General features: G+C 40.0%; 1 protein-coding gene across 3 annotated transcripts in view; it reads right to left on the bottom strand.

Annotated features, from left to right (window-relative positions):
* LOC102303956 (cell adhesion molecule 2) overlaps positions 1–27,671 on the bottom strand; it is a 215,733-nt gene that overhangs the window by 7,054 nt on the left and 181,008 nt on the right. For 2 of the 3 annotated variants that reach the window (XM_014329525.2, XM_014329526.2), the window contains 4 exons: positions 19,453–19,614; positions 18,180–18,270; positions 17,885–18,063; positions 14,982–15,095 (listed from right to left, as the gene is read on the bottom strand). In XM_014329525.2, coding sequence (XP_014185011.1) covers positions 14,982–15,095; positions 17,885–18,063; positions 18,180–18,270; positions 19,453–19,614 — 546 coding nt within the window. The remainder of the gene's footprint in view (positions 1–14,981; positions 15,096–17,884; positions 18,064–18,179; positions 18,271–19,452; positions 19,615–27,671) is intronic. The other variant, XM_014329528.2, reaches the window with a different exon arrangement.

The following is a 27,671-nucleotide window of genomic DNA, read 5'->3' as shown; positions in this document are numbered from 1 at the left end:
AGTACACAGTAAATAAATCATCACTTGGAAAATAAAAAGGGGTGGGGGGGGGGATCAATCTCTTTCTGATTCTTAGCCAGAAATTGTTGTTGAGAAAATGAATAAGGAGTCAATACAGGTCTCCAGCTGCTGGATAAGCAGTAGAGATGATAGTCATGAAAGAGAAAGGAATCTGCCTGTCCACACCTCATGCAAAAACTCATCAAAGGTTTCCCTTTCTTCTAACAAAAGCTTATTTCCTTTATTCGCACTGACTTCCTCTTTTCACAAAGTCTGGTTTTCAGGTTATTCAAGGTAAGACACGACACCGATGCGCTGACAGCATACGGACACGTTGTAGGTGGATCTAAAAAAAAAGAAGGTGACAGTGACAGCAGTGGGGAAGATAGGTAACGGAATGGCCTGTATTATTCATATCAGTCTATGACACCTGAGAAATTAGTACTTATCTCATTATCCTCTCCGAGGAATGCCACATGCAACCCTGCCCCAGTCTGTGTGCAGTGTGTGGGCTCGTGATAGCTAAAATACAGCAATGTCAGAGCAGGGCAGGCAGTGATAGGAGGATGGTTTAGCCATACAACACACGTCGTATATTGACACTGTTTCTCTTCAGTATTCTCCTTTTCTTTCTCTGTCTGCCCATGTGGCCAAATTGAACAGCTGGCTTGCTCTCGCTCCATAAGTCTCCATGGTCCGAGTGACCAGGCTGTCAGACTTCACTGCCTCCCAGTGGACACACGCACTCAAATTGACACACACACACACACACACACACACACACGCATATGCACAGACGTTTGTGGTTTCACTGCGCCGCAGTTCTGCTTGGTCAGTGGAGCAAAGAGTAGAGGAATGTTCCCCTGGCAGGACCCAGCAGGGCGAGGACTAGGGCATTAAGTTACACACATGGTTGTGTCTCCTCACCTCCACCTGTCAGGACTGTGAGTATTTTTTTTCTTCTTTTTTTTTAAACACACATCATACACTATCACCGTCTGACCGCTTCCACTCTGGTTTGGCTATTATACAGCCACAAGTCAGCCACAAACAAGCCAACTGGATGTCTGATTGTTGTATAGATTACAATGCAAATTTCTAATCCTGAAAAAAATGCGCTTTCAGTGGCTTCAGAAATAGAAGAATAACCCATTTGGTTCTTACTGACTACGTTCAAACATTTGAAACATTAATGCAATCTTCATAACATGAGTCATACATCGTGCTGCTGCCCCCTCATAGCTCCAAGGCCATGCCAACACTTCCATTTTTATTGATTTATTGGCGATAGCTTAGGGAGTATTATTGCATATGTGAAAAAAAACTTGCAGAATGCCTTTTTAGCTACATATAGAGCTGCTCAGAGTTCAAGTGATATTATTCGAGTCGTTGTCTGCGGCTGAACAAAAGAGGTTTAAATAAAACAAATCAAAATCAGTGTGTGTGTTGATGTGGCATTAGAAAGAAGCATACTAGCCAGATCCTAGACATTATAAACAACAAAAAAAACAGCTTAGTCTCTCACCAAACTGTAGCTGGTTATGTTGCATTGGTGGATAGGCTTTGACAAAAATAAGAAGGCCCTGCTTTTGCTGGATCAATCTGACCACCATGAGCCCAACATTATCTTCCTCTCCTCTTGCCTCTAATCCACTCTGCTAAGGAAGAGTCTTTCACCGCACCACGCATACAGAGGATTTCTCAAAGATTTTACAATGTGCCGCGAGTGGTCACCCTATTCAGCCGTTCTTACACATGAATTCCATACACTGTCGAGATAATCAAGCTGAGGCCTTGTCTGAAGTTGTCCTTCTTTAAAAAAGAGAAAAAGAAAAAAGAAAAAAAAAGAATTCTGCAGGAGATTCTCGACAGAAGATCCTCACTGGAGGAAATCCTCATTTTGATGGGTAGAGCCTGCAGGCTGCAGGACATGTAATTCTCACTTGCTCTGAATTACCTGGGTAATTACCGACTCTTTTCTCACACGAGCTCAACCAGACTTTCGCGGACTTTGTGCTAGGGAGGTGGGTGGTTAACGTCAGATCCAGCTGATTCTGGATTCTCACATGAGGTCCTGATGTGTAATGTTTAGAGAAGTACAGAACATGTGTGAAAATGTTCTACTCTCCCTACAGACACAGTAAGGGGCCAATAGTTTGAAAGTTGGGACCTCAAATGGGCTGAGGGTACAATGCAGAGGGAGTCTGACTTCATTCTGGGCTAAGGGTGCCATTGATTTTATCTGCATACTGTAGTTGTTTGGTTGTTTTATTAATGTTCAAAATTTCACAACTTTTCAAGCCCCTTTTAAGATAAAGGGAAGACCAAATTTTCCAGCACTCCATTAACTTGATATTCATGCAGCGTCAAAAGCTTGCAACATTTACAATGTGTAGATGCCTTTTGTGTGAGTGAGTTAAAAAAGAAAAAAAATCATCTATTCTGCTCTTATGTATTCTGGTCTAGTCCGCTGTTACTCAACGACGGAGAAAAAAAAATACAACAAAGCTGTACAAAGAGACAAAGTAAAAATGGACAAAATAGAGATTGATGCACACAAAAAGGCTGAAATTTCACTTGGACCAAGACAAAAGAGGAAAGAAGGGGGAAGAGGAGAGGGATCTAGAGTTGTGGGTTATACATTTTTATGGCTCCAGAACACATTATCTTTTAATAAGGGCAGATACATTCTTCTCTGTGTGATTTAATATGAGAGTGTGGCAGAGCAAACTCTTCTTTTAATATTTATAACACCCTCCTTGTCGCCTGGCCTTGCGAGTTGGGCTTGTTTAATAAATTAAAGAGGGTTCAGGTCTTCTGTGAACCACTGTATGGCCGCAGAGAGCCAAAAGTGTAACTGCTCATCTGATCTCTTCCATTGTTGCTGGCTCCATATGGGGTTACTGTGGAAGGGTATGTAATAAAGATACTGTGCACATTTCAAGAGACTGTGTAAAGGCTGGAAATAAAAAAGTGTATGCATTAAGCATACATACCTAATGACATGATGTCTAAAAAGTGATATAAGGATTGATGTACTTAAGAACTAAGTGCTGTAAATCCAAAGCAGATATTTTAACACTTTATCTACAACTGTGACTTAAAGAGACTCCTTTGACACTCACAGCTGACAAGTATGTATCTAACACTAAGCTAGTTCGCGTTTGGTTCAGCGGGGCTGCTATCTCCACAGACAGCACGTAAGCAAAAGAAACGTGTGCAGCTTAAGTGTCAAAGAAAGCTTCTTAGAGCAGCACACTGCATGTCAACTGCATGTCCTTATCTCACTTTTCAAACGCCGTGTGCTGTCAGTGTCTGAAGAACATCACGAGAAATGTTTGCCACGTGTAAATTATTGTTATAGCTGTACACCATCCACCAGGCCGCCTTTCATCTGCACTGACAGAATCCTTTAATTCGTCATACAGTGCAAGCTATTCAAATGTCCTTTCCATTCTGCTGCTTTAACATACACGCATCTTTCTCCCTCTCTTCCCCTCTCGGTCGTAATTTTGTGAATATTAAAATTCATCCCCCACAGGCACCTTTTCTTCTTTTGTGTTATGCTTTTTTTCGTTCTCAGTTTTAGATTTAGCTCTGTGAAGCAGTGGTTTCAGCTCAGATCAATAGAGCAGAAGCTAGCTTAAGCACGGGCTGCTTATAGAGCTGCAGGGTCCTTGTATCTGTGGTGCGGGTCGGGGAATCTTTCGCTGTGGCAGAACAGAGAATTTTGCAACTGAAACTCAACATATGTCTCCATTCATGAGAAACATAAAAATAAACAAATACATAAATAAATTGGATGCTATTTTAGCAGGAAATATGAAACTTGTTGTACATTAATGGAATGATTACCGAATGGGATGTCAGTAAGTTTAAAAGAGTGTGTGTATGGAGCTTATACGTTTTATTGGCTTGGGGACTACTTTTTTGGTTAATGATGCCTGTTGCTTCGAGGTGCTGCAAGAAAAATATGCGACTACCTCTGTCCCTTCATCATAAAACCAAACAGTCTGTGCAAAAACACCAGTGCTTATAATGTACCACACACATCTGTTCCCCTTTTATTACCCATTTAGTAAGTGTAATTAAAATGTGTTTTGATATTTGCCTGCACACTGTTTGGCACGCCTGTCTGGAAACCTTTTAAACTTTTACTTTCATTTGATATAAAATGAGAAAAAAGCAACTCAAAACAACAACTTAGAATATACTGTGAGTTTGAACTCCCACATTAGAGATGGTGAACAAAACAGATTTTTATGATCACAAAGAGGCTGTTTTGTGCAAGTGAAAAGAAATTCATAGTAAAGCTGTCAGTGCCCATTAGTGTAAGCATTCAGAAAAAGGCCAGAATCCTATTGCACAGGCTGCAGTGGATCCATAAATAGACTAAATAATTTCAATACATTGTATCCCTCAGTTTTTATATATTTATTATATTTTTGTATTATACTGGGTAGCTGAAGCCAGCCTATATTTGTGACATTTGAATCACCCTTCCTGATTTTGACAGGCTGTATAGTACACGCTATAGTGTTCACTTTTCTTTTTTTAAATTTTTTATTTCTACATTTTTTGCCAAATGCTGATTGTTTCACAGCCACCATGATTTTTTCTGCAGGACTCAGATACAGCTCTTTCAGTCTAAACGGTTCTATCTACAGGTAGCAGCCCAGACATTAGGAATGACAGCAAATACAGCAGCTTGTTGTCACATCGTCTGTTTACACACTCACCAGCCATTCTTTTAGATGCACCTGTTCACTGTTCGCGAAATATGACCATACCTTTGAACCTGGAAAACAATGGGCTGCAACAGAAGAAGATCACACCCAGTGCCACTCCTGTACGCTAAGAAGAGGGAAACTGAGACCACAATTCCCACAAGCTCACTAAAATTGGACAATAGAATTTGGAAAAATGTTGCCTGGTCTGAGGACTTTCTCCTGCAACACTCATATGTTAAAGTCAGAAATTCATTCTGCCTTGTATGAATGGTTCAGACTTCTGATGGCGGTGTAAGGTGTGGGGAATATTATCTTGGCACACTTTGGGCCTCTAAGTATCAACTGGGCATCATTTAAATGCCACAGCCCACCTGAGTATTATTATTCCCCACGTCCAACCCTTAATGACCACAGTGTGCCCATCTTTTGATGGCTGCTCCCAGCAGGATATCATGTGCCATGTCACAAATCTCTAATTATCGCAAACATGCATCATGGCTGTGCAGCCAACTGTGTGATGCTATCATGCCAATAAAGACCAAAGTCTCTGAGGGATGTTTCCATAGATTCATGCCCGTGTGTTATATGTGTAACACAAGTCACACCATAACATCATTGGGTAAGCATAGCAAAAGTGTGCTGTTTCCATGGCAAGGTGCTACATGTTGAGGTACAGCTTCATGACAAAACTTCCTGTGAGCTGCCACAAACAAATCGACCCGTAGTCTACATCCATGTCTATCCAAACTTGATCATTTCATCATCATTTTCATTCTTGCAAAAGTGACCTTTGGAGATCGAACTATAATCACATCCTCAGTCAATTAAACATTCTCATTTTCACAAGAATGGAATACACCTGCATGTATGGACAAATGATGTCAGTCCAGGGTATTCAGAATTTCATCAGATTCACACAGGCGAACAGGCTAATTCCAAACCTCTTTGTGTGTTTTAGGGTAATAATGTATCTAGTAATAGTCTTTTCTACAACAGTATTTGAAAACACTTCACATTTAACGTGAAACAAAAATGAATTACTTTGTGTTAATTCCTCTGCACTGATGGTATGTTAAAGCCACCGATACAAAAGCTAGAGTGTCGACCATCAGAAAGTAAAGGGGAGAAAGTGGTGAAAAGTGCCTGCAGACTTTGCTTGTTCAGTGAGTCAATTATGCCCAACTTTTTGGCTGAGACTGGAAATTCACCAATCTGCATCTAATGCTGGCTCTACTGCCAAGATGAAAGAGTCCCTGGAGGCTGTAGCAGAGGGCCGAAAGACACTTGTGTGTCCACCTTTGAATGCATGCACCCAAGCCCATGAGAGAATTAAAAAAAAGAGTAGATGTTACCAAGATGTGTGTGTTGCCGTGTTTGTGTGTGTCCTTGCACATTACTGTTTGCTGGGTCGTGCGGATTAATTAGATTCTGAAAACAAATTACTTCAGCTAATCATTCAATAAAGCCCACATGTGGACACTATCTTGAATATTCAACCCAGTGGTTTTCTTTTCTTTCTTTTTTTTAACTCGCGGAATAAAAAGAAATTGTGGTCAGCAGGGTAACAGCATGGAGTTATAAGCAAAGCAAGATAATTAATCATAAGAATTAATTAAGTCTCATGCAAGAATCATCTATCAAAGCAGCTCTACATTCTGCAAAATCCATAACCTCTTCAAAACAGCAATAAAATCCACCAAAGGAAGAAGCAGAAAGATAGCATCAATGTTACACTTGTGGTAACTTAATCTTGCCTGTGTTGCTGCTGCTTTTCAAATATTTTCCACCACAAACGACACTGCTACATTCTGCTGAAAGAACCGCGCTGTGTGAGCCAACTGCAGCACAGGAACAGCACAAATAATGGCTTAAAGAAATGAGCGATTCTGGATGAAGTAAGCTGCCACCACAAGCCCAACTTGGGGGGTTGGGTGGGAGACAAGGAAGGAAAAATTTATAAAAGGACCAAATAGCACTTCATGTCAATAAATGAAAATTGGACTGCCTTCTCTGTGTGTATGTGTTTCTTCAAGATTGCCAAAAGTGTCCTCTGCCATTGGGAGTTAATGAAAAGAAGGGCTATTACATGTAATTCATAACAGTAGCCCCGGGATCTAACGATTTCTCTTTTTCTGTTCTACACTTTATTCCAAATTGTTGCTATAATTCTTCCCCAAAGCGAGTTAATGTGACAGGATATCAATAAGCTTTCCTGGCAATAAGTGGAAAGACCTTTGCATTATGTTTTAATTTCTCCAGTGCTCCTAAGCTTTATCGTCCAAAGAGCGGTGTGAAGGTGATCTCCGTTGTCCGATATTTAACCATTTCACCCCAGGGATGCAGCGGCCTGTACCTCTCTGGTTTAAGCACAGCGACTAAAAAGCTGTCCGGGCTACTTGCCCTCCAGAAAATATGTTTTCTGGTCATCACATTGCCTTACCTGTGTCCTTCATTTAAAAGCAAGATCGATATCAATAGAATAAAACAGTTACAAATCCCTCCAAGGATTTTCCCTTATTGAGTTTTCACAAAAGGTTTGTCCTTAGCCTGAATAAGCTTGAATAAGCTTGAATAGAATGTGTGGTTATAGCCAGAAAATGGTCACCTGTGGAGTACAATCAGCTCTTTTGAATTCAAAACACTTTGTGACAGCGATGAAAAGAAATGATTTGAAATTTGAACAATCTCCCTAAATACACAAAGCTTATTATTAAAGACCTTGAATTAACCACCCAATTATTTATCTTTTAGTTTTGAGATCATTAGTAAGGTTAATTACTGTATTCTCTGATGCATGTTTTCTCACCGATTTTCACTTTTTGGGTTACAAAATCATGTACAATTTAGATTTATGTAAGGCAGTTTTAAAACAAATAGCTTGAATGTTATATGTTATAGTCTATATATTATACTATATTACATTCTGAAATGTACAGATAGGCTTAATGATGTTTAATAACCTATTTTGGAATGTGAATACAGCCTATATTTAAACTGTCTATGGGTATTTTGTGAATTATGCAGGCAATTACAATCTGGAGTGACTGCAATGCCAGAGCACAGAAGGAACATGAAATGACAGTCAACAATCAGGTGACAGGTTGTCAGTAAACATAAGCAAGTTTACATACGTTACATGTAGTGTGATAATGGCCTGTGTGAGTGTGTGTGTGTTTTTCAGGTAAATGATGATTGCCTCAAAGCTGCCATCAGAGTCTGAGCTGTGGGGAGCAGATAGAGCTGTCTCTCCCGCTCCTTTCTCAGGAAGCAAAAACAGACGTTAGTAATGGCAGCAATTACAGGTGAGGTAAAGCCGCTCGTTGTTTCACTGTGTGGTTACATATAGTTTTCAGCATGTTTAGCATCATAACATTTAGAAACTGCAGTGCGGCTTAGTGTACAGTTTCAGAGCCATGTGAAGTGACATCCCAAACTTTCATTAATGGCCGGCTTGACCCCCTTTTAATTTTCAGAACTGCTTTAATTCTTAATGGCACATATTCAACAAGGTGCTGGAAACATTTCTGAGCACTTTTGGTTCATATTGACAGGAAAGCATCAAACAGTTGCTGCAGATTTGTAGGATGCACACACAAAGGTGCTCTATTGGATTGAGATTTGGTGACTGTGGAGCCCATTTGAGTACAGCGAACTCAATGTCATGTTAAAGAAACTAGTTTGTTATGATTTGAGCTTTGTGACACGGCACGTTATATCCTGCTGGAAGCAGCCATCAGAAGATGGGTACACAATGGCCATAAAGGGATGGATATGGTCAGCAATAATACTCAGACTGTGGTGTTTAAATAATGCTTGAGTGGTACCAAGTGGCCCAAAGTCTGCCAAGAAAATATTCCCGACACCATTACACCGCCAGTAGCTTGAATCATTGATACAGGGCAGGATGGAGCCATGTTTTCGTCTGTTCTCTGCCAAATTCTGACTTCCATCTGAATGTTGCAATAAAAATCAAAACTCTCAGTTATAACTTTGAGTCGCTGCCGTGTGATTGACTGATTGGATATTTGCATTAATAAGCAGTTGAAAAGATGTACATACCGGTAAGTAAATGGCTGGTGAGTGTTTAGATTAATATGTTTCTGGCCACATTTCATCAAAAGAACTTTTTAAAGGAAAGTAATGTTCCCAGTAATAACATTTTTCACATTAAATGCGAAAAAGTAAAGACCTAATTGCTCTCCTTTAATTCTTCTTCAAGGACAGTAAGTTGGGAAAAAAGAGTAACTGCAAACAGAAGTTGGTAAAAATAGGCCTGCAGACTTTGACTTATTCTGAATCTGTTATGCCCAATTCAGCAATCTGCATCTCAAGCCAACAACCTTGCCTTACTATTTGCATGCAGCATTTTGGCCAGTGCACACTTAAGAAGGGAGAAAGCTCAGAGGCTATTCCTGATCTTTGAACTTGTCTCTGCTCTTGAATTCTCCTTAAGTTTGCAGGTACTGGTTTCAGTTTAAAGAGGAGAAGAATAATGATTTGGCTTTGGAGCACCGGCCACAAAAAAGGGAAAAAAGTACAGAGTATCATGATAACCTCCACTGTCAGTAAAAATGCTAACCATCCCTCTTGTATCAATTAAGACAACTACACTTTGATTAATAGTCCCAAGGTTCTTGTTGCATTCCTTGACTTTTATCTTCTTATCCTCGTGGGCACCAAGACCTTTACTCTACAATCAGGTATAGGGGTATTTTAGTTTTTCTCTCTTCTCCACAGGAGAAGACACTAAGCATGAATAATTGCTGTCTTCCCAGCAGTGGGGCCTTTTTCTGCAGCAACACCAGGCTACAGGGGCTGGGGTTGGCCACACGAATGCTTATTATGAGAAGTGAATAGTAAATATTTTAAACACCAAAGAAACCCTTGTGCATGATTCACCTTTTAGCATCACAAGGTCAGTGCTAATTTGCAAGCCACAAAAAGCATTTGGCATATTTTAGAGAACTCAAGAGAGAGAACGTGTAGATGTGCGCGCATGTGTGCGTGTGTTGTGCGTCAGTGCGTGTGTGTATTCATAATGTGAAGGTCTGATGACATTACATAGACCTCTGATACTTACTGAAAGAGTTATTATAGCCATTAAGACTGACTGGGCTACTGAAGCAGTGTGAGTGTTGGGCATACCTGCCAGCACATCATTAATAAAGAGAATTAGAGACTGCAGTAATGCATCAGTTCTGGCATTATACAATACAAATGAAAACCAGAGGAATCTCTTGGATTTTTGTGCACTACTAGCGCTCTAAAGGTCAACAAGACAAGTAAAGGCATGGGTTTTATCAAATCTAAATTTCCTATTAGCTTCGGTAAGTGTACGATAAAATATTTATTGTCTAATATTCGTACAAGGATAAATAAATGTCTCGGTATATGATTATATTGGCCACTAAAACTCGGAGAGACTGTGTCAGCAAAGTAACACATAAAAAAGCCATTACTGTGAAATCCTACTAGACAATAACATTTATCATTATGGGAACACATTTTTGTGAATACGGTATATGAAATCCTTTAACAACTGAAAGGAAAGATATTCATATCTGCAGCCAGTTTAAAGTTGCTGTGCAACACGAGTTAAGACAGCATTTTTCATTTACTGTATACAAAAGATGGACATAGCCACTGTGACATCACCCATTGGTTTTAGTGTCAACATTTGGATAAGAGATTGGAGAGCCAGTTTTTCACTTAACACTAGAAAGCTCAGTTGACAAGCGGACTCCTTTTACTGTATAGTTGCACACCAATAGGTAGATAAAATATTAATATTTCACTCGTGAAATCTGAAGCACAAATGTCTTGAACAGCTGTACCACACAGCAAGCCATATCCATGGAAATGCTCCAAAAGGTACCAACGGCATAACTGTCCACCCAATTTATTGACTGCAATTTGCAGAAGTGAGGGCTTACATAGAGTAATCATCTACAGCCAATCAAAGAAACCACAACCCTAATGCTGGTATCCAGATAAATGCATAAAGGGATAGCCGTGTGCTTTCAAAAAAAAAAACCAAAACCCCATACGATGATAAAAGAGCAGAAGGAAAGATCACCGAAACGACAAAGGGAAGCCTGAGAACGCATACAGCCTATAGTGCTGAACCTACAGCATGCCTGTGGAGGAAGACAACTTCATTATGCAAAAATACAAAACGTCATGGGGCTGGTAAAGCTCCACAGTTGTTTGCTTTCATCCAGGGCCATAAAAAACCTGGTAATAAATCAAGTAGACAGATGAAAACAGATAGTGTAGTATCCTGTGACTAGGAACGCAGTGAAGGAGTCTGATATTTAGATTCCCTGTAGATATACTGAGAGGCTCAGCTCCTCTTGTGTCTCTGAACTACACAAACAGACATCAGAGAAGAACTGTGGCACACTGATGAAGAACATCCAACAATGTGTGGAAGACTGTTATCTAACAGGGCCTTCAGAGAGATGTAAGGGGGCAGAAGAGATGAAGCGGAAAGGAGAGGAATAACTGAACAAAAGCTTAGAGAGGGACTAAAGCGGAGGAAAGGTAGAAGGGGAGTCAAGCCTCCCAAAGGACTTTAAAGACGGTAATTTACAGAAAGCAGCAGTGATGAGAGGAAATTATTTTGAGATGGAGACCATGATGTTGAGAGGAATGAAGAGAGGGAGCAAAAGAGCACAGACAAGACAGAAGATATCTTGCTTAGATGATGATGAAAAAAAACATACACACATAAATGGAAATGAATAAAGCTGCTTGGGTGAACTGGATGTAAAGGATCAGTGACTCTCTTCTCTTATATTTCACCGTTTATTTGAAGTAATGGGCAATAAGTTTTTGCACACCTAAGGAGCAGAGGGTGCAGGGTTTGGCGGTCTAGGAATCTTGTGTGTTATACGCAGATGATGCTGCTCTGTTGGCTTCATCCAGCTTGTCATTAGGGTGATTTCAGCCAATGAGATGCTTTCATCCCAACCACCTAACACGGATGGGATGAGATTTAACATTTCAAGTCTGAAATACTGGTTCTCAGTTGGAAAAGGGTAAGGTAAGGACAGAGTTGCTTCCCCGGTTAAGGAGTTCAAGAATTCTGGGGTTCGTGAGTTCAGCAGCTGCAGTAATGTGGATGATGCTCCAGTCTGTCACAGTGAAGAGAGAGCTGAGTGTGAAAGCAAAGCTGCTGCTTTACTGGTCGACCTACATTCCCACCTTCAGCTATGGCTACGAGCTGTGGCATACAAGTGGTGGAAATGAGCTTCCTCTAGAGGCTGGCTGGGCTCAGTCTTAGAGATAGCAAGGGTCTCAGAGTAGAGCCGCTACTCCTCCACATCATAATGAGCCAGCTAAGGTAGTTAAATTATCTGACTCAAATTCCTTCTGGACACCTCCTAAGCAAGGTGTTTTGGATACTTCCAACTAGCGGGAGACCCAGTAACCCTCGAATAAATATATCTCTTGACTGGCTTGGGAAGGCCTCCCTTTCCCACCAGAAGAGTGGCTGTTGTCTGGCGAGGGGGAGACTCCTGCTTAGGCTGCTGCCCCAGTGACCCAGACCTCGATAAGTGTCAGAAAATGTATGAATGCATAGATCATGTAAGTATATTTAATTGCTGCTGAACTGAAAGCTCATATTTTGTGCAACGTTTTGTGAGAAAATACACAGTGTTAAATATGTTGCTTTGTGAGAAAATATACAGCGTTATAAATATGTTAACAAAATTTCTTTTATGTGCTATTACCGATATCACACTATGATGGATTGTTTACACAATCACTTCAGGAAAACATGTCACACACTGATAACAGCTTTGGAAACCATGATGAAGATGATATATGAGTGAGCAAGTTCTTCTGCATACGGGCCATCACAGCACATTAGCTTTAAATTGACGTGTCACTCAAAAACGTGGACATATCAATCTACTGTAGCAGATGTGGTGCCATGTCAGCATCTGTGCCCTGGCAAATAGGTTAAAGCAACTACACCCGCCCAGAGGCTCGCCATATCCTTTTCATCTACTGCATCTGTTTACTGCCAGTTATGTGTCGCAGGGGTGCCGAAACATCCTTTTCCATAGCCGTGTCCTCCTGAAGGATCCTGATGCTTTCCCTAGACAGGTGGGATATGCGATTCCTTTCAGCATTTTCTGTGTCCGCCTGAGGGTCACCTCCCTGTTGTATAGGGCTGAGCGCCTCAACGGAGAAGACTGATTTAATGTGATACATGATATTTTTGTAATGGAAAAACTGACATTTCATTTGAGACTCAGGGTGGACATGTTTGATGATTACTGGAAAGTACGGACAGAGTTTATTAAACAATTTAGATCAGATTTCATGGACGAGAGGAAGAACTGTTGTATAAAATACACTACAATTAGCTGCTACACACCGATCCTTGGTTTTATTTTTTCCTCTTCTTTCTGTTTTCTTTCCTTTTCTCTTGCCTTTCTTTTCTTTTGTATTGCTTAGATCTGTATGGCCTCAGGAAAAGCACAGTGTAATTAGCCAATGCAAATAGACTTTGTTCCTAAAATAAAAGGAAAAACATAAAAAATACAGTAGGGCTCTTGGTCAGAAAACAACCAAAGAACTAAAATAAATAAATAACAAGAAAAAAAACTCAACTGGCTTCTTTGAACAAGTTCAGCTGGACGTGCTAGAGGACCTCAAGTGGGACTGACTCCTTTTGAAGCAAGAGTATGCATCGTATACTGAGGAGTGGCAACAGCAGCCTATGATGCCGCGAGTGGTAATTAAGTCTGTCAAAATCAACTAACTTTGTTAATTATCACATCATGTTACTCGTGAGATCGACGAGCTGCGAATGTCAAGCTGGAATTGAACCTGGGACTCACCACTCAGTGCATTATAATTCATGTGGCTTGCAACCTTGGCTGGTTGCTGCTGCCCTTGTTTTTGAAAGGCAGACAGCAAAGTGAAAACTTCTGTGGAAAACTCAGCCAAAAGCTAGCAGGAGGAGATTGTTATGCCAGCTCTTTGCTGCAGGGCCTTGTGTCATCAGTAGCTGTAATCTGCTTCTGAGAAGCTGCTGAAACGGGCTGCAGCATGTCTGGTGGAATCGCAAGCATTGTCTTGAGTGGGAGCGATCGGCTCTGGCAGCCGCATTAGAGCTGGAACAGGATGCTGCCGTCCCCCGTTGTACACAGGGATAAGGGAAGCATGGCCTTATGCTGCATTTGATCTACCTCGTATGTGAGAATTCGGACGCCAAAATGAAAACATTTTCAACCTCTGCCAAGTTAGTGCACAAACTGGCAAAAACAAAACATGGCTACCCCAACCTTTTCTTTGTTTCCTTTTCCTCTACAGAAAACAAAAAAGGTCATGAATGTAGTGTAGTTTACTCATCTAAAGTAACACAAAAGCCAAAAAGAAGCAAAAATCACAGTTTTACTCCATTAAAAGCAATATGAGAAAGATTTTATGTGTGGAAAATGCAGAGTCAGTGTTCAGAAACAGTATCCGATTTACTAAGTGTAAAAGTATTGTTTGTTTTCAATAGAGTCAGGAAATTCTTAGTTCCCAGTTGCTATCAAATGCAGCATTAAGCCCGCCTATGTTCATGCATGATTGGAAGCACAAAGTTTAATGAAGCTTGCTATATGCTTACTGAAGCTGGCCTGCTTACAAGCATGATGAAATTAGCTCTGTCTTATCTATGTTTAAGGGCATAAGATGAACAATAAAAAAGCCTTAGTTCTGTACAGGGACCACTTTAAAAACACCAAATATGCAGCCTTAGTGGCAAAGGGACTATGTCAAGTTAGGATTCTCTAAGAGTTAACACAGCATTAGAAGGCATGATGAGATATCTCCAGTGGCCAGACATTTTCAGTTGGACATGACATTTGCTTCTTTGAGGTTTCAGGGCACAGAAGTGCTGGAGTCTTTGCAATTCCAAGGGGACAGCACACAGAGTATTTGAACACCTGGAGTTTCTCTGAAACTCAGAAAAGTCTGTCCCAGTGTAAAAAAATATATCATTGCTCATAAAAAAGAAAATGTTTACAGTCCTTCAGCTGAGAAAATAGTTTAAGTAGCAAAAATTAAAGGCAATAATTGGGTAGGATGACCTATAAGTGTCTTCACATGTTTTATGTCCACAAGAAATAAGAATATGAATGCCTGAGGTAGAGAAGTAGCAAAGAAGTAACAGAGGAGATATGGAAGTGAGAGGGAAGTTAGACTATGCTGTAGCATGCTGTGGAGATGCGTGGGGTGGTACTGTACCTCTGTTGCCAGTGACTGTGGGGTCTGAGGCGTGGGAGCCTAATAGTGCGGTAGGATCTGGAGTGATGGGATGTAGGGGGGGAGTGGTGGGTGGAGGCAGGGTGGTGGGGGCGTCTGGTGGAGGGCACAGATAAACACATATACACAAAATACAACAACAGCAAAATGAATTCACATGGGGAAAGTTAGATACGTTAAAAGAACACAAAGAAAAAAAAACTATATACAGTGATGGGAAACACAAAGGGAAAATTATGACACAATTCCAAGCATATAACATAAGATCACAGCACAAGAAAGCATGCCTTTTCCAGTATAAGGAAATGTGATGCCCTTAACAACATACATGAGTTGAGTGCATTACTGTTCCTGTTTTAGTGGGCCGGTAAGGCTTTCTCACTGATTCTGAAATGATCAGCGATGTTAAGAGTCCCAATCTTCTACATTTTGTCCGTCAACTCTGATTTCAAGTATTCTGTCTTTGAATTGTGAGGGCAATTTGTTTAGCAAAAGAGCAGAATTAACCTTAAATCTGCTAATGCTGGCGACTGTCTCTGGAGATGGACCCTGCACTAGCAACCTTTCAACATGTGAGAGGGAAGACAGCTGATGATTTGAAAACGTAATCTGACAAATGGATTAAAAAAAAAATCGGTTAAGCTCTCATTTCCGTGTTGAATTTTGGCTTCTCGCTACAGGATAATAGTAAAAATGATCGTTTCTCACTGTCACATGTTAAAGCTACAGAAAAAAGTGAGAGCGTAACATTGGGTGACAAAGTTAATGAGGTTACATTACCACCTTGGCTTTTATGTTTATGTCACTCTGCATTTTATGGTGATCCAGAAGCTTTTAATTGGCTCTCGTAGTCTTTCTCTGGGCCAACTGTCCTCTGTGTCTTGGTGACATTTCAGCCTTAGCGTGACTCACTAAGCAGCTAACTGCATGTCTTCGGGAAAGAGGGAAGAGAGAAAATGTCCCCTTGTTCGAGAACCATTAAAAAGGTATTTTCCAAGAATTATGGAGGCAATTGTGAAAGGCTAAAAGGTGTGATAATCACTAATGAAGGATAGGAACAGACTGGGTGCCATTTCAAGAGAACAAGTAATGAATCTGAATAGGACTTTTTGACCCTCCCGCACCCAATTGTCTTTTTTCTGGCAGAGAATTTGTCAGTTTAATAACATCACTGTCATTACATGCATTGGTTATTCTTGCTGCAGCTTCAGAAGAAATTGTTAGGTGCGGTGGCGCGCCATGACAAGTGTGAGCAATCCACTAATTAAATAAGAGCCACAGCTAATTGCTTAATTAATCATAGAATTTTCAAGAATTCAGCACTTTTGGGGTTTAAACAAAGACAAGAATGTAAAGACATCTCCTGGTGCTTTTAGCAAACAGTGAAAGGGATTTCCTGATAATTTTACAGCTCAAACAATTAATCAACTAGTAAAAGAAATGTTTGATGGAATGAAAGAGGTTAAAAAAAATCTAAAGGTCTCTAACAGCACTGTTTCAGAATCGCCTCCTTTAATAAAACCTATGGACAGGATTTGAATTTGAAGCTGAAAGGTATCATACATTTTTGATGGTATACATAATCAGTCTTCACTCATCCTATTTTGTGGCTTTGAACTCAAAGAAGGGATCTTTAACTAAATACCTGAGCGATATACTCTACACCAACGGTATTTTAAAAGCATCAGCAATTATCTGCAAAAATCTGACAGACAGAATATATATAGCAAATGAAACTCATTTGCATCTTTGCAGTAACCTTGTCTCAGCAGATACTGCGTGTGCGTACTAAGTTTAAATTTCAGTGATATGAGTAATTAGAAAGATGTAAGGTTTCTATACCTAATCCTTACCTTGATTTTGTCACATGGCATTCTGCATAAAATAAGCATATTTTGTATTGCCTTTTACATCCCCGAACATCTGCTTGCGTGGACTTGCGTTATATTTCAAAATTTATAGCATTTACTTAGAGAAAGGCTGAATGGCTTATACGTTCATCGCACTCTCATTAAATAAATCTAATTGCATGAACGAGTATTTTATTTTGTTCTGTCATTCATCACTCTTGAGGTTTCCACAGCCCTTTATGACCTATTCATAGTAACCTGTGTTACTCGGGTAGCTCGGTTTTATACTCAAAAGTTTGTAACTAGATTTTTCATTACTTTCTGTTTTTAAATAAAAGAGCTCATGTAATATTATTAATGCTATGTTTTTCTTCATCTCCACTTCTTAACGTCAGAACGACCTGTTTTTAATGATCACGCACTGTTTCTATAACACAGTGAAAAGAGATGTTTTACTGCTTTGCTATTTTTTAAAGCATTATTACTTAATGCCAAGAGACAAATGGCAGTGAAGAAGCGGAAGAGAGGAAGAACTATCTGTTTTCCCTGACACTGAGTCCCTTTATCCTCCACCTCCTCTGGCGTTACTAGGAATTACTTATCCTTCCTGGTGATATTCCTGACAACGCAGCACTAAATTTTGCCTCTCTCACACATTTCCCTCCTAGTGTGTTGTGTGTGTGTGTGTGTGTGTATCTGGGACACAGGTTTATTTAAGGAAAGGCGTTGGTGGCATTTGTGTCACCTGGGGCCCTTATTCTCCCTGTGAGGGATGGTACCACTAATCACTATTAGCATTGATACAGTATGCAGATCAGGAGGTATTATAATCCTGTATTTTTTCAATGGTGTTTTGTACTCATGCCTATGAGGTTCATACTTTTCACAATTTTTACATAGCTTTGTTGGAAACCAAGTTTTCCTCTTGACGCTTTTTTTCCCCAGTGGTGTCATATTAGTAACTGACTGACTTACTTTTTTATATTGTGTCATAAAATGCAATTATCCATATTTCAATGCTTCCCCTGAACTCACCATAGACGTAGAGTACATATTGAGCACTGCTGGTCCCTAGGTGGTTGCTAGCTTCACAGCGGTAGGTCCCATTGTCTGTCTTGTTAAGAGACGTAAAGGTAAGCTCTCTTCCTTCTACAATCATCCTGTCCAGGTCAGGAAGTTCACTTCCATCCTTTGTCCACATCACAGGATCTGGCCTAAAAGGTAAGAGAATATGTAAGAGAAAGAAAGCATGCTGCATCTAGGTCTAATCTATAAAACACTATATGAAAGCATGATGTCAATCAATTAATGAAAATTTTTAGAGACTTACGAAGGGTTTCCTTTGGAGACACACTCCAACTTCAAGTACTGACCCTCCTGAGGGACTTCAAGGGAATGGGTGATCTCCACACGAGGAGCATCTAAGACAAACAGAGAGATGGCTGAAATTGAGGGAAGAAAATATAAAACATTGTTTTCACATTTTCTTGACATAAATGGGATACATATATATATTCCCCTGAGATGAGCTTCTCTAAGCATGCCTCAGGCAGGTGGATGGTGATGAGGAACAGGAAGAGGAATTATCCTAGACAACCAAGCCCCCACATGTGTAACTGGCTGACATCAGGAAACCCTACTGGTTGATAGAAAAGGACAGCGTAAAGGACGGTGTAGCGGCAGCACAAGAGCAGGCCTTAAGCACTAGATCCATATAAGCAGGAGTCTACCACAGGACCCAAGTTGCTGACTTGGCAAAGGGCACCTGGAGACTATCCAACACATAGTACAGGGTGTAAGATCCAAGCTGGCAACAGCTTGTTGGAAGATCCAACAACAACCAAGGAACAACCACAAAGAACATCTGTGCTGCATATGGACTAAAAGTCCCCAAGTCCCAATGTCAGAGTAGAACAAAGGGGGTAAATTCCTGTGGTTCTTCTACTTCCAGACAGACAAGCTGCTGGCCAACAAACCAGGTGATAGTTGTGGCTGACAAGCAGAAGAAGACTGAAGTTCTGATAGATGTGGCAGACAACAAGATCAAGAAGAAGTAGCATGTAAAAACAGTGAAGTATCAGGAGCTGAAGGATCTGAAAGGTAAAGTCCAAAGTAGTCCCAGTGATAATAGGAGCAATGGGAGCTATAAACCCGAAACTAGAAAAGTAGCTCCAGCAGATTCCAGGAACAACATCCAAGGTAGTGGATAATGAACAGAACCCTCAAAACACAGCATTTGGATCACACACACATACAATCCCAGGGGGTGATATAAATATTATAAATATATTTGGACAATTGGACAGTACATTTTTGCCCAGACCAAGGGATACTGACTGAATAAAATACTAGTGCCTAAATGTAAAATTATAAATGCAAGATCACAGAAAATCAGCTCTGAAATAGTGCATTTACATACAATGATGGAGGCCTCATTAGTTGAAATGTTCTCTAACTGGGTTCAACAGCCATAAAAGCTCCCATTACCATGGCTATTTACAGTAGTTACTGCCTTTTATTGGTTTGAATTTTCTGTTATCCATTATGCTCATGTGTACACTTCATATATGTGTTTGAGTGCTGTACTTTGCGTCTACACTCACAGTGGACCTCCAGTACTTCAGTGGCCTGCTGTGGTGCTTGTGTGAGTGCCACGTGGTCCACTCTGCAGGTGTAGGCCACTCCATCATCATTTCTGTCCACTTGCAGCTGTAGAGAGCTCCGTACTGTAAATGTCTTCCCACTTGCATTCACCTCTTTGGCACCTTGGGAGAGAATTGCATTCTGTCACGGTTGCAGCACATTTATCTTATAAGGTGAGATAGCTACGAACCAATGTGTTACAACCACTGGCAGATTCCACCCTAGTCTTCGATTCATACAGAACACATGCCTATCATGCGAAACAATTAGTGCCTAAAATTTTAATGTACCTTCATAGTGATTTTCATTACAGGTATACCTGAAACGGGTCACATTTCACTAGTTTAAGAGCAAGGATCATTTTTCCATATGAATAGGGTGATTAACTTGTTTTTTAAACTGAACCAATGTACAGGATCAACATTGCACTGACCCGTCACATTGTTGTGATTGTCTTAGTTTTGCAATATAGGTTAAAAAAAATCCTTTGTTTTAAGAAAAAAAAAACTCTCTTCTACAACAAACGGCAACAATTTCAAGTGTTCTCTTTATTAATTTATAGAATAGAATACATATTTACATATCAAATTATCCAAATTTGCATTACTGCATTTGCTGGTGACTGAATATTGAGTTAGCATTAGCCAAGAATATGGCTAATGCTAACAGCCAATCAATCCAATATACAAAATATGCAAACAGAGCTCTTACTAAGCACTAAGAAATGTATTATAAGAGCTGCTTGTATTTAAAGCTACAACATGCTCTAGTAATGTTACAATCATCTTACTATTCTCCAGTTACATGCTGCAAAAGATTACAATAGATTTGAAGCTACCCTATTGTAGCTCTTTTACTGTTATTGTACTGTAAGTTCACTTTGTTGCATATCTAGGCTACCTCAGTACGAATTCAACCTGGATTTTGCTGCAGGCAGTGTTAAAATGAAACGCAGCTGCCTCAACTTTAAGTTGTGGCTCTTTGAATACATATATTTACACTGTTAACATTTCTGATTACGTGTGGCCTCACCTGTCATCTCTGCATGTGCTCCCACTCAGCTTGTACAAATCAACACTTTCATGCACTTCATATCTATCCGACCTTTTGGTCTGATTCATCTGCCTGACAACTACTTCAAAAAACATTACCAGTGGAAACCAGACAGTAATTGGCAGTAATTAAATTAGCCTGTTAGCAAAGTGTCATTATGCACAGTTCTCTTTATCAGTACAATTTGTTCTCAGAGATATCCCAGCAACACCTGCTATCCTAAGCAATCAGTTGTTGCATCTCCCTGTGACCACCAATATCCCAGACACCGCAAAGATAGTGGAAAAATCCTACAACCAGCTTAAATTTGGAATATTCCACATTCCATCATTTCTTCTCTGACACTGTAGTCTTTTGATAAACTAAATGTGTTTGATTCACAGGTTATAACCTGCCCTCAAGTTTATGACTGCCATATCAGAGCCCTTGAAATGCTATCAGTTAGTGATAAACCTTCCTCTCTAAAAGCAAAGTACCTCAAAGGCAGAGATGTCCTTCAAAGTGGAAAATGAGACTTCTGAACCACAGACTTTCCCTTTCTCTGTCAAGCTGTCCTTGAGTACCCTGACCTAGTAGATCAGTGGTTCTCTGTGAACTCTACATGACCACAGTTACATCACAGAAGTAGTAACTTCTAATGCTTCTAATTCTTCTTCCTCCTAATGTTTTCGTTACCTTTTCTAGAAACCTAAAGTTTAAGAAAATTACTACTGCGCTGAAACTTTAGCACCCTCTTAAAGGGATCTCACCTAAAACCAGAATATATCAGGAAATAGCTAGTGTTTAGAGAAATTAGACACCAGAACTGAGAGCAGATGATGACATTAGTCACAAACATTTTCTCAGAATGTTTGTGCTGCCACTGGAAAATAAGGTATACGTGTTCCTAAAAACTTGGGAGCTGTTATATATGCATTATGCAATACAAATTAGCATCCTCTTTCAGACCACATATCTCCCACTTAACTCAACAGCCTTTCACAATTCAACGCCACTAGGTTGTTGTTTTTTTTGTTTTTTTTTACTTACTGGCTGTCTTACTTGATGATAATTATCTAAACATATCCACCTCCAAGGAGTTATTTTAAAACCTTCTTTTTCTCAGTAAAATCTCTTCAGCCAGTCGTCAACAAAAGGTGTTTGGTCTGTTTACATTATGCCAGCGGCCAGTTTTTAAAAATCATATCAAGTCGCTACATCCTACTCAGAGTTTCTTTTCAAACAAGAAAAGAATTCCCTCCTATAATGTATTCAACACTCCAGGCTTATCTCTGCATTGAGATGTTGCCCTGCTTTGTCAAAAAATATGTCCTTCTTTTTCAGTTTTTATATATATCATAAGTGTATTGTATGTACCGTACCTCTCATGCTGACCGCCTTTGTTTGTACCTCCTAAAGAGACTGTTTACGCTCCACATCTTTCTTTCCTCTGTGCTCATCTGCTCCACTTTCCAAGCCTCTCCACCCTACCGTCTCCTCTCTCTCTCAATTCTGCCAATCAACTATTCTGCTCAGCCACTTCCCCCAACTGAGGGAATGAGCCCGCCTCCCCTAGAGATGAATGACTGACAGGTCTGCAGTGTTAGCAACATCTATGCGAACAACGGGGGGGAGAGAAAATGGCTGCATTTCACAAAGAAGATACAGGAGATGACAGAGGGAAAAAAATGACGGCTAAAATAAATTACATCTAACTTGTAGTATCAATAGTTTATTTTAGGAGTGCAAACATTTTCTTTCCATTTCTATTACTTATGGCAGGTCCTAATGAACTGATACTCCCTGCCTCTTTGTCAATACACGAGTCCAACCTGTCTTTCTCCTCCTTTCTGCAACACTAGAAGGTTCCTTCTAAAGAAATGCCCTTTTAAAAATTCAAACATGCTATATCTGTTTTTGCTCTTTTTGATTTTTTGGTAATTTGTAGTAAGTTCAATAATCACATCATAATTAAAAAAGGTCCTTCAGATATCTGCAAGATGGGTGGATAGGAAGAAAAAAAAAGTCAAACGTCTTTTTCTTCTTGTTCACTTGTGCTACAGTCAGCTGATTTCAGTCTGTGTGCAGAGAGGAGGGACATGGAGTGGTCTGTACCTTTTGAGGAATGGATGTACAAACATTTCTTTTATTTTTATGCCACGGGAAGACAAGAGTATGTTGGTAAAGTGCAAATTGCATCCAGGGCAAAGAATCTGCACTTTGCAAACATCTGTGTGGACAGCATGCTAACAGAAAACTGGCAAAGAACCCAGTGTGATCTTAAAGCCTGAACTTCATCAGTAAGGCAGCGATGAAGAATCAGACTTGTAATAGTGGAGCCTCTATTTCTACTTATACATGTTTCAGTTACAGTAGAATTGAAGCAGAATTTGCTTTGAAGTTTCTCTGGGCTGATTTCAAGTTTGCTTTGTGTTGTTGGCTTTGTGTTCATAATTAAAGAGTAAAAGAACGATCTTGTGTATTTGTGTCAGTGTGTTGGACTGAAGTGCTTCAAAACTGCCTTAATTCTTTGTGGTATAGATTCAACGGGATGCTGGAGTCATTTCTTAGAGATTATGGTCCATATGTGCAGGAAAATCCCAGTAGATCAGGAGGTTCTGAAAAAGTCAGACCAGCCCATCTGGCACAAATAACCAAAGCACATTCAAAGTCACTTAAACCTTTTGTCCTCATTCTGATGCTTGGTTTGAACTTGTTGACCATGTCTACATGCCTAAATGCACTGAGATGCTGCTATATGATTTGCTGATTCGATATTTGTTTTAAAGAGCAGTTAAATGGGCGTAGCTAACAAAGTGGCTGGTGAGTATAATATATATTTCTATCGCTCAGCATCGCTGATTCAACAAGGTCATGGAAACATTCCTCTGAGGTTTTGGTCCATATTTACATGATGGTATTTTACAGCACATTTCCAAAGAGGATAAGAAGTTACAGTGTTTTTATTTTATAAAAACTATTTTTATGTAAATCAAAAGATTGTGATGACTGAATAAACTGAAGGTATCATCTTGAATTATGCAGTCTGATTATACACACAGAAAGGCTGCTAAAGACACAAATTTAAGTACTTCAATCATTGTAATGCGCACTTGGCGATGCTCCTAATGTTCTATTTTTCACAGTAGACTTTCAGCAAAAAAAGTTATCGTTTTCAAGTTAGTTAGTTATCTTATAATATTACTATATCTGAGTTTTATATTGTAATTCTATTTTTGAAGTTCTTTGATTGTAAATATGCTTGCATTGAAATAAAACTGCTGGAAAGACTCAAAAAACGACTTTCTCTAGTGTATAATTTGGCCGTTTAATTTAAGAGTTTGGATTCCTTTAGCATTTTTTTTTTTGTCATGGAATTTTAAATGGTCTCTGATTGCTCGCGTGTGATTCAGGATGAGAGCACAGAAACTGACATGCTCGCTCAAAGTTTAATTTCATTAACATTATAATTCCCGAGTCTTCCGAGATCCACTTCGAGAACATAATCACAGTTGTCCAACACCAAGTAAGACTTCATCAATAAAGAGCAGCAATCAGCATGCACAAAAGTGTGTGTGTGGAAGTGTTTGGATAAGAGTTGATGTAATTGGTCCATAAATACAGTATCTTATCACATTTTAAACACAGCTGAAAAGAGCAGCTGCCATTGACGTGCCATTAAAGCTCTCGCGTGTCAATCGAAGAAGAAAGAAAAACTGTTACATGACAGACATATTATATTCAGTGGCTTGAGTAAGAAAAGTTGCAAAAGATTCAGCAATTTTTTTTTTACATGTATATGTAATGTTACAAAGGAAATAAAACCAGAAAGCATTTTTTAACTGACAGAAAAAATAATTCTGTAGAGGAAAAAAACTGCAGTGAACACAACATCCACTGACCTGAAGGTGAAGGCGAAGCATCACTGTTAAACGTTCCTACCTAACTTCACATATGGCTATGAACTGTGGGTAGTGACTGGAAGAATAACATCTCAGATACAAGCAGCAGAAATGAGCTTCTTTTGAAAGGTGTCTGGGCTCATCCTTAGATATAAGGTGAGGAGCTCAGTCATTCAGAAGGGGGCTTAGCGTAGAGCTGCTGCTCCTCAGCATTAAAATGAGCCAGTTGAGGTGGTTTTGGCATGTCAGAAAGACACCCTGGAACTGACCCTGTGAGATTATTTCTTTTGCCTTGCATGGGAAAGCCTTGGTGTCCCCTCAGAAGAGCTGGAGGTGGCTGGTGGTTGGGAAAAGGGTAGCAATGGCATCTCAGATTAGATTGCTGACACCGTGACCCAAATAAGCAGTATCAAATGGAGGGATAACTGGAAATAATGTGAAAAAATACAGTAGCAAATTTTAGCTTTTATTTAAAAATCATATTCATTTGTTATTTATTCTCATTACAAACACACTCTGTAGACCCGATATAATAAAAAAGGAGAAAAAAATGGCACTATGCTGCCATATGCACCTGTGGTACCTCTTTTCCGCAAATAGCCTGGTAGTATTTGGCTACAAATGCGGTTGTTTTGTGGGTGGGTGCTCATGGCTCTGTATCAATGGTGTGAGCCAAGACAGAGCCTCGGAGGATTAGAAATGGAAATGACAGGCGTACAATGAGAGAATCTGACCCCTTTAAGCGATTTCACAGGAGAGAGTTGAAGCCGAAGAAGAGAACATAGAGGGACCGACAAGAGAGACCGAGGAGGTCTGCTGGGGTTGTGGAGGAATTATGAGCAACAGTGCCAGACCTGACTAATCCTGGCGGCAGGGGCCCGAGGGCTGACGCAACATACCCTGAGCTGCATCCCATCTGAGAATTAAAGCAACTTGCACAAGCAAGAACAATATCAAATCTTTTACGGGTGAGAGTGAGAATAATCAAAATATATGCGAGACTAAACACTATTTTAAATTTAAATTCGCTGAAATACACAATATTACCAGAAAATATTGGCAGATTAGCACCTATGTATGCTGTTCCCTTTGCCTGCCAGATGAGCTGCATAACAATAAGGATGAGTAAACTTTAAAACAAGAGCAAAAATATGCAGCAAGCTCCCGCTCTAGCGAGGTGTGGAGATGATATATCGTGCTGTCCACCATCTTCTCGCTTATTCCTGCTACTGTGCAGCGTTCAGGGAGCTTGTCTGTTGGCTGTCTGTAAGCATCTTCCCCTGACTGATCTGCCTTACCAGCTAGACTCTGTGCTTAACTGACGTGTGACTACAACCGGGGGGAGCACTGTTAAATGTTAGGAGACTTCCTATCACTGCTTGGCAGACCAGTATCATAATGTCCTTTCTGACATGAAACTCCCTGAGCATTCACAGCGAAGAAGCGTGTACTGCGGATTTGTGAAGACTGTTTTCCACTCTAGAAGGAGCGGTCTGGTCAGTCTCAGTGTCTTGACATTTAAAAAAAATGGACAGGTGCTCCACCTTTAGGACGTGGCTTTTAATGGGCACAGACAGTGGGCGTAGCAATATGATCTCTTCTTCTGTGCGCAAGTCTAAATCTGTTAACCTCAAACTCACAGGATGAGTCGGATATACCTTTTGCACTTACGCCCTTTATTCTTAACATATTGTTATTTAAAGCTTTGAAAAAAAACCTCATTTTTTTTTCAAACTCATTGTAAAAGTAACAAAAAAGGTGGAACATCTTGTTTGTCCATTTGAGTCCTGTATCTTAATGCTGATTAATATAGAAACAGATTTCCACAGATCATATGTCAGATGTGCGTGTTTGCAAGTACTTTGTTGCGCACATGTAACAGGATAGAGAGGGTAAAGAGGTATTTTTGTGTGTGCATCTAACGCATCTTTTATTCATGTCACCGTGACTTGCAGGAGCCATCTTGAAATTACATCTTTAATGGTCATTGATCCGCAGCACCCCGGGGAGCTGGATAGTATAAATGTAGTCCCAACGCAGACTTTTTTATGTATTGTGCAAAGCTGTCTAACACTGCCCAAGCAGCTGAAAAAGTGTATTTTTTTCTTTTAACTGCAAAACTTCTTTACATTTTTGAACTTGATTCATAGTGGGATGTTCACAGTGTTCACATTTTTTCCTCTTTCCTTTCACCTCTTCAACCCCATTCGAATGTTCGAATAGTGAGTAGCACCAAATTCTGGCCAATTAACCATAAATGAATACAGTCAGTAGTATTTGAGTGATAGTGTAGCAAAATGTGAGGTCACAATGACCTTAAATAGTGTTCAGACCTTGTCCTTCACTAACAAGTTTGACAACTGAATAGGGATGCGACTGCAAACGAATTTGAATCAAATCTCTGTGTTTTTTTCCCCTTAAGCCCCCTTGGAATAGAGCTATTGCGTTACATGATGGAGCAATAACCTCTACAGTTTAGGTCAGAGAGTATGATAATGCTAGTCTGATAGAGAACATCCCCACCCTTATTTGAAATAAATATTCATTTCATCTCTGCCTTGCTTGGTCTCCACACAGCTCCCCCTGGTTCAGCGGTGTGTAAACAACTTCTACATGTGGTGATATTGGAAGAGGTCTCTCTGGGTTATGGTGTGTAACTGAGATAGAAATATATCATTACTGGGTGGGGACTGAGGGGATCTGAGGGACAAAGAGACTGAGAAATAAGAATATTGGATTCTGTTCCACACACACAAGCTTATGTCCTTACATGCACGCTGTCTGCTCCATCTGTCTGTTTTGCTCATGCAGGCGCGCACGTATACAAAGATGTACACACCCACATTTAGCATAGGGTGTCTGTTAACTGCATGCGAATGGGTGATGGACTGCTCCAGTGGCTCTGCCAGTAATATAATCTTCTCTATTCCCCCAGATCCCACACCAATATGTCACAATTGTCATTTATTCCCAGCATGGTCGCTCACAATCAGATGGCTTTTCACATTGAACACACCCTGATCCTGTCAGGATGATGAACACTTGAAGTGCACTCCAATCCACCTACACGTGCATAGATACATCGTGTATTAACACATGCTGTTTTCTATTTGCTTGCTTTTAGGTGCTTTTTTTCTTTTTAGTCTGTTATTTTGGAGGACATCCCAGACCACCAGCCATCAGACGCATACTATTGGTTTCATTTCATTTTAACCATTTAAATGCAACCCCGTTTCTTTATATAT

Source organism: Haplochromis burtoni, unplaced genomic scaffold (assembly GCF_018398535.1).
Source record: "Haplochromis burtoni strain Fernald_Lab_line unplaced genomic scaffold, NCSU_Asbu1 Contig_570, whole genome shotgun sequence".
In the NCBI taxonomy this organism is placed as follows: Eukaryota; Metazoa; Chordata; class Actinopteri; order Cichliformes; family Cichlidae; genus Haplochromis; species Haplochromis burtoni.
This window is presented reverse-complemented; position numbering and strand designations above follow the sequence as displayed.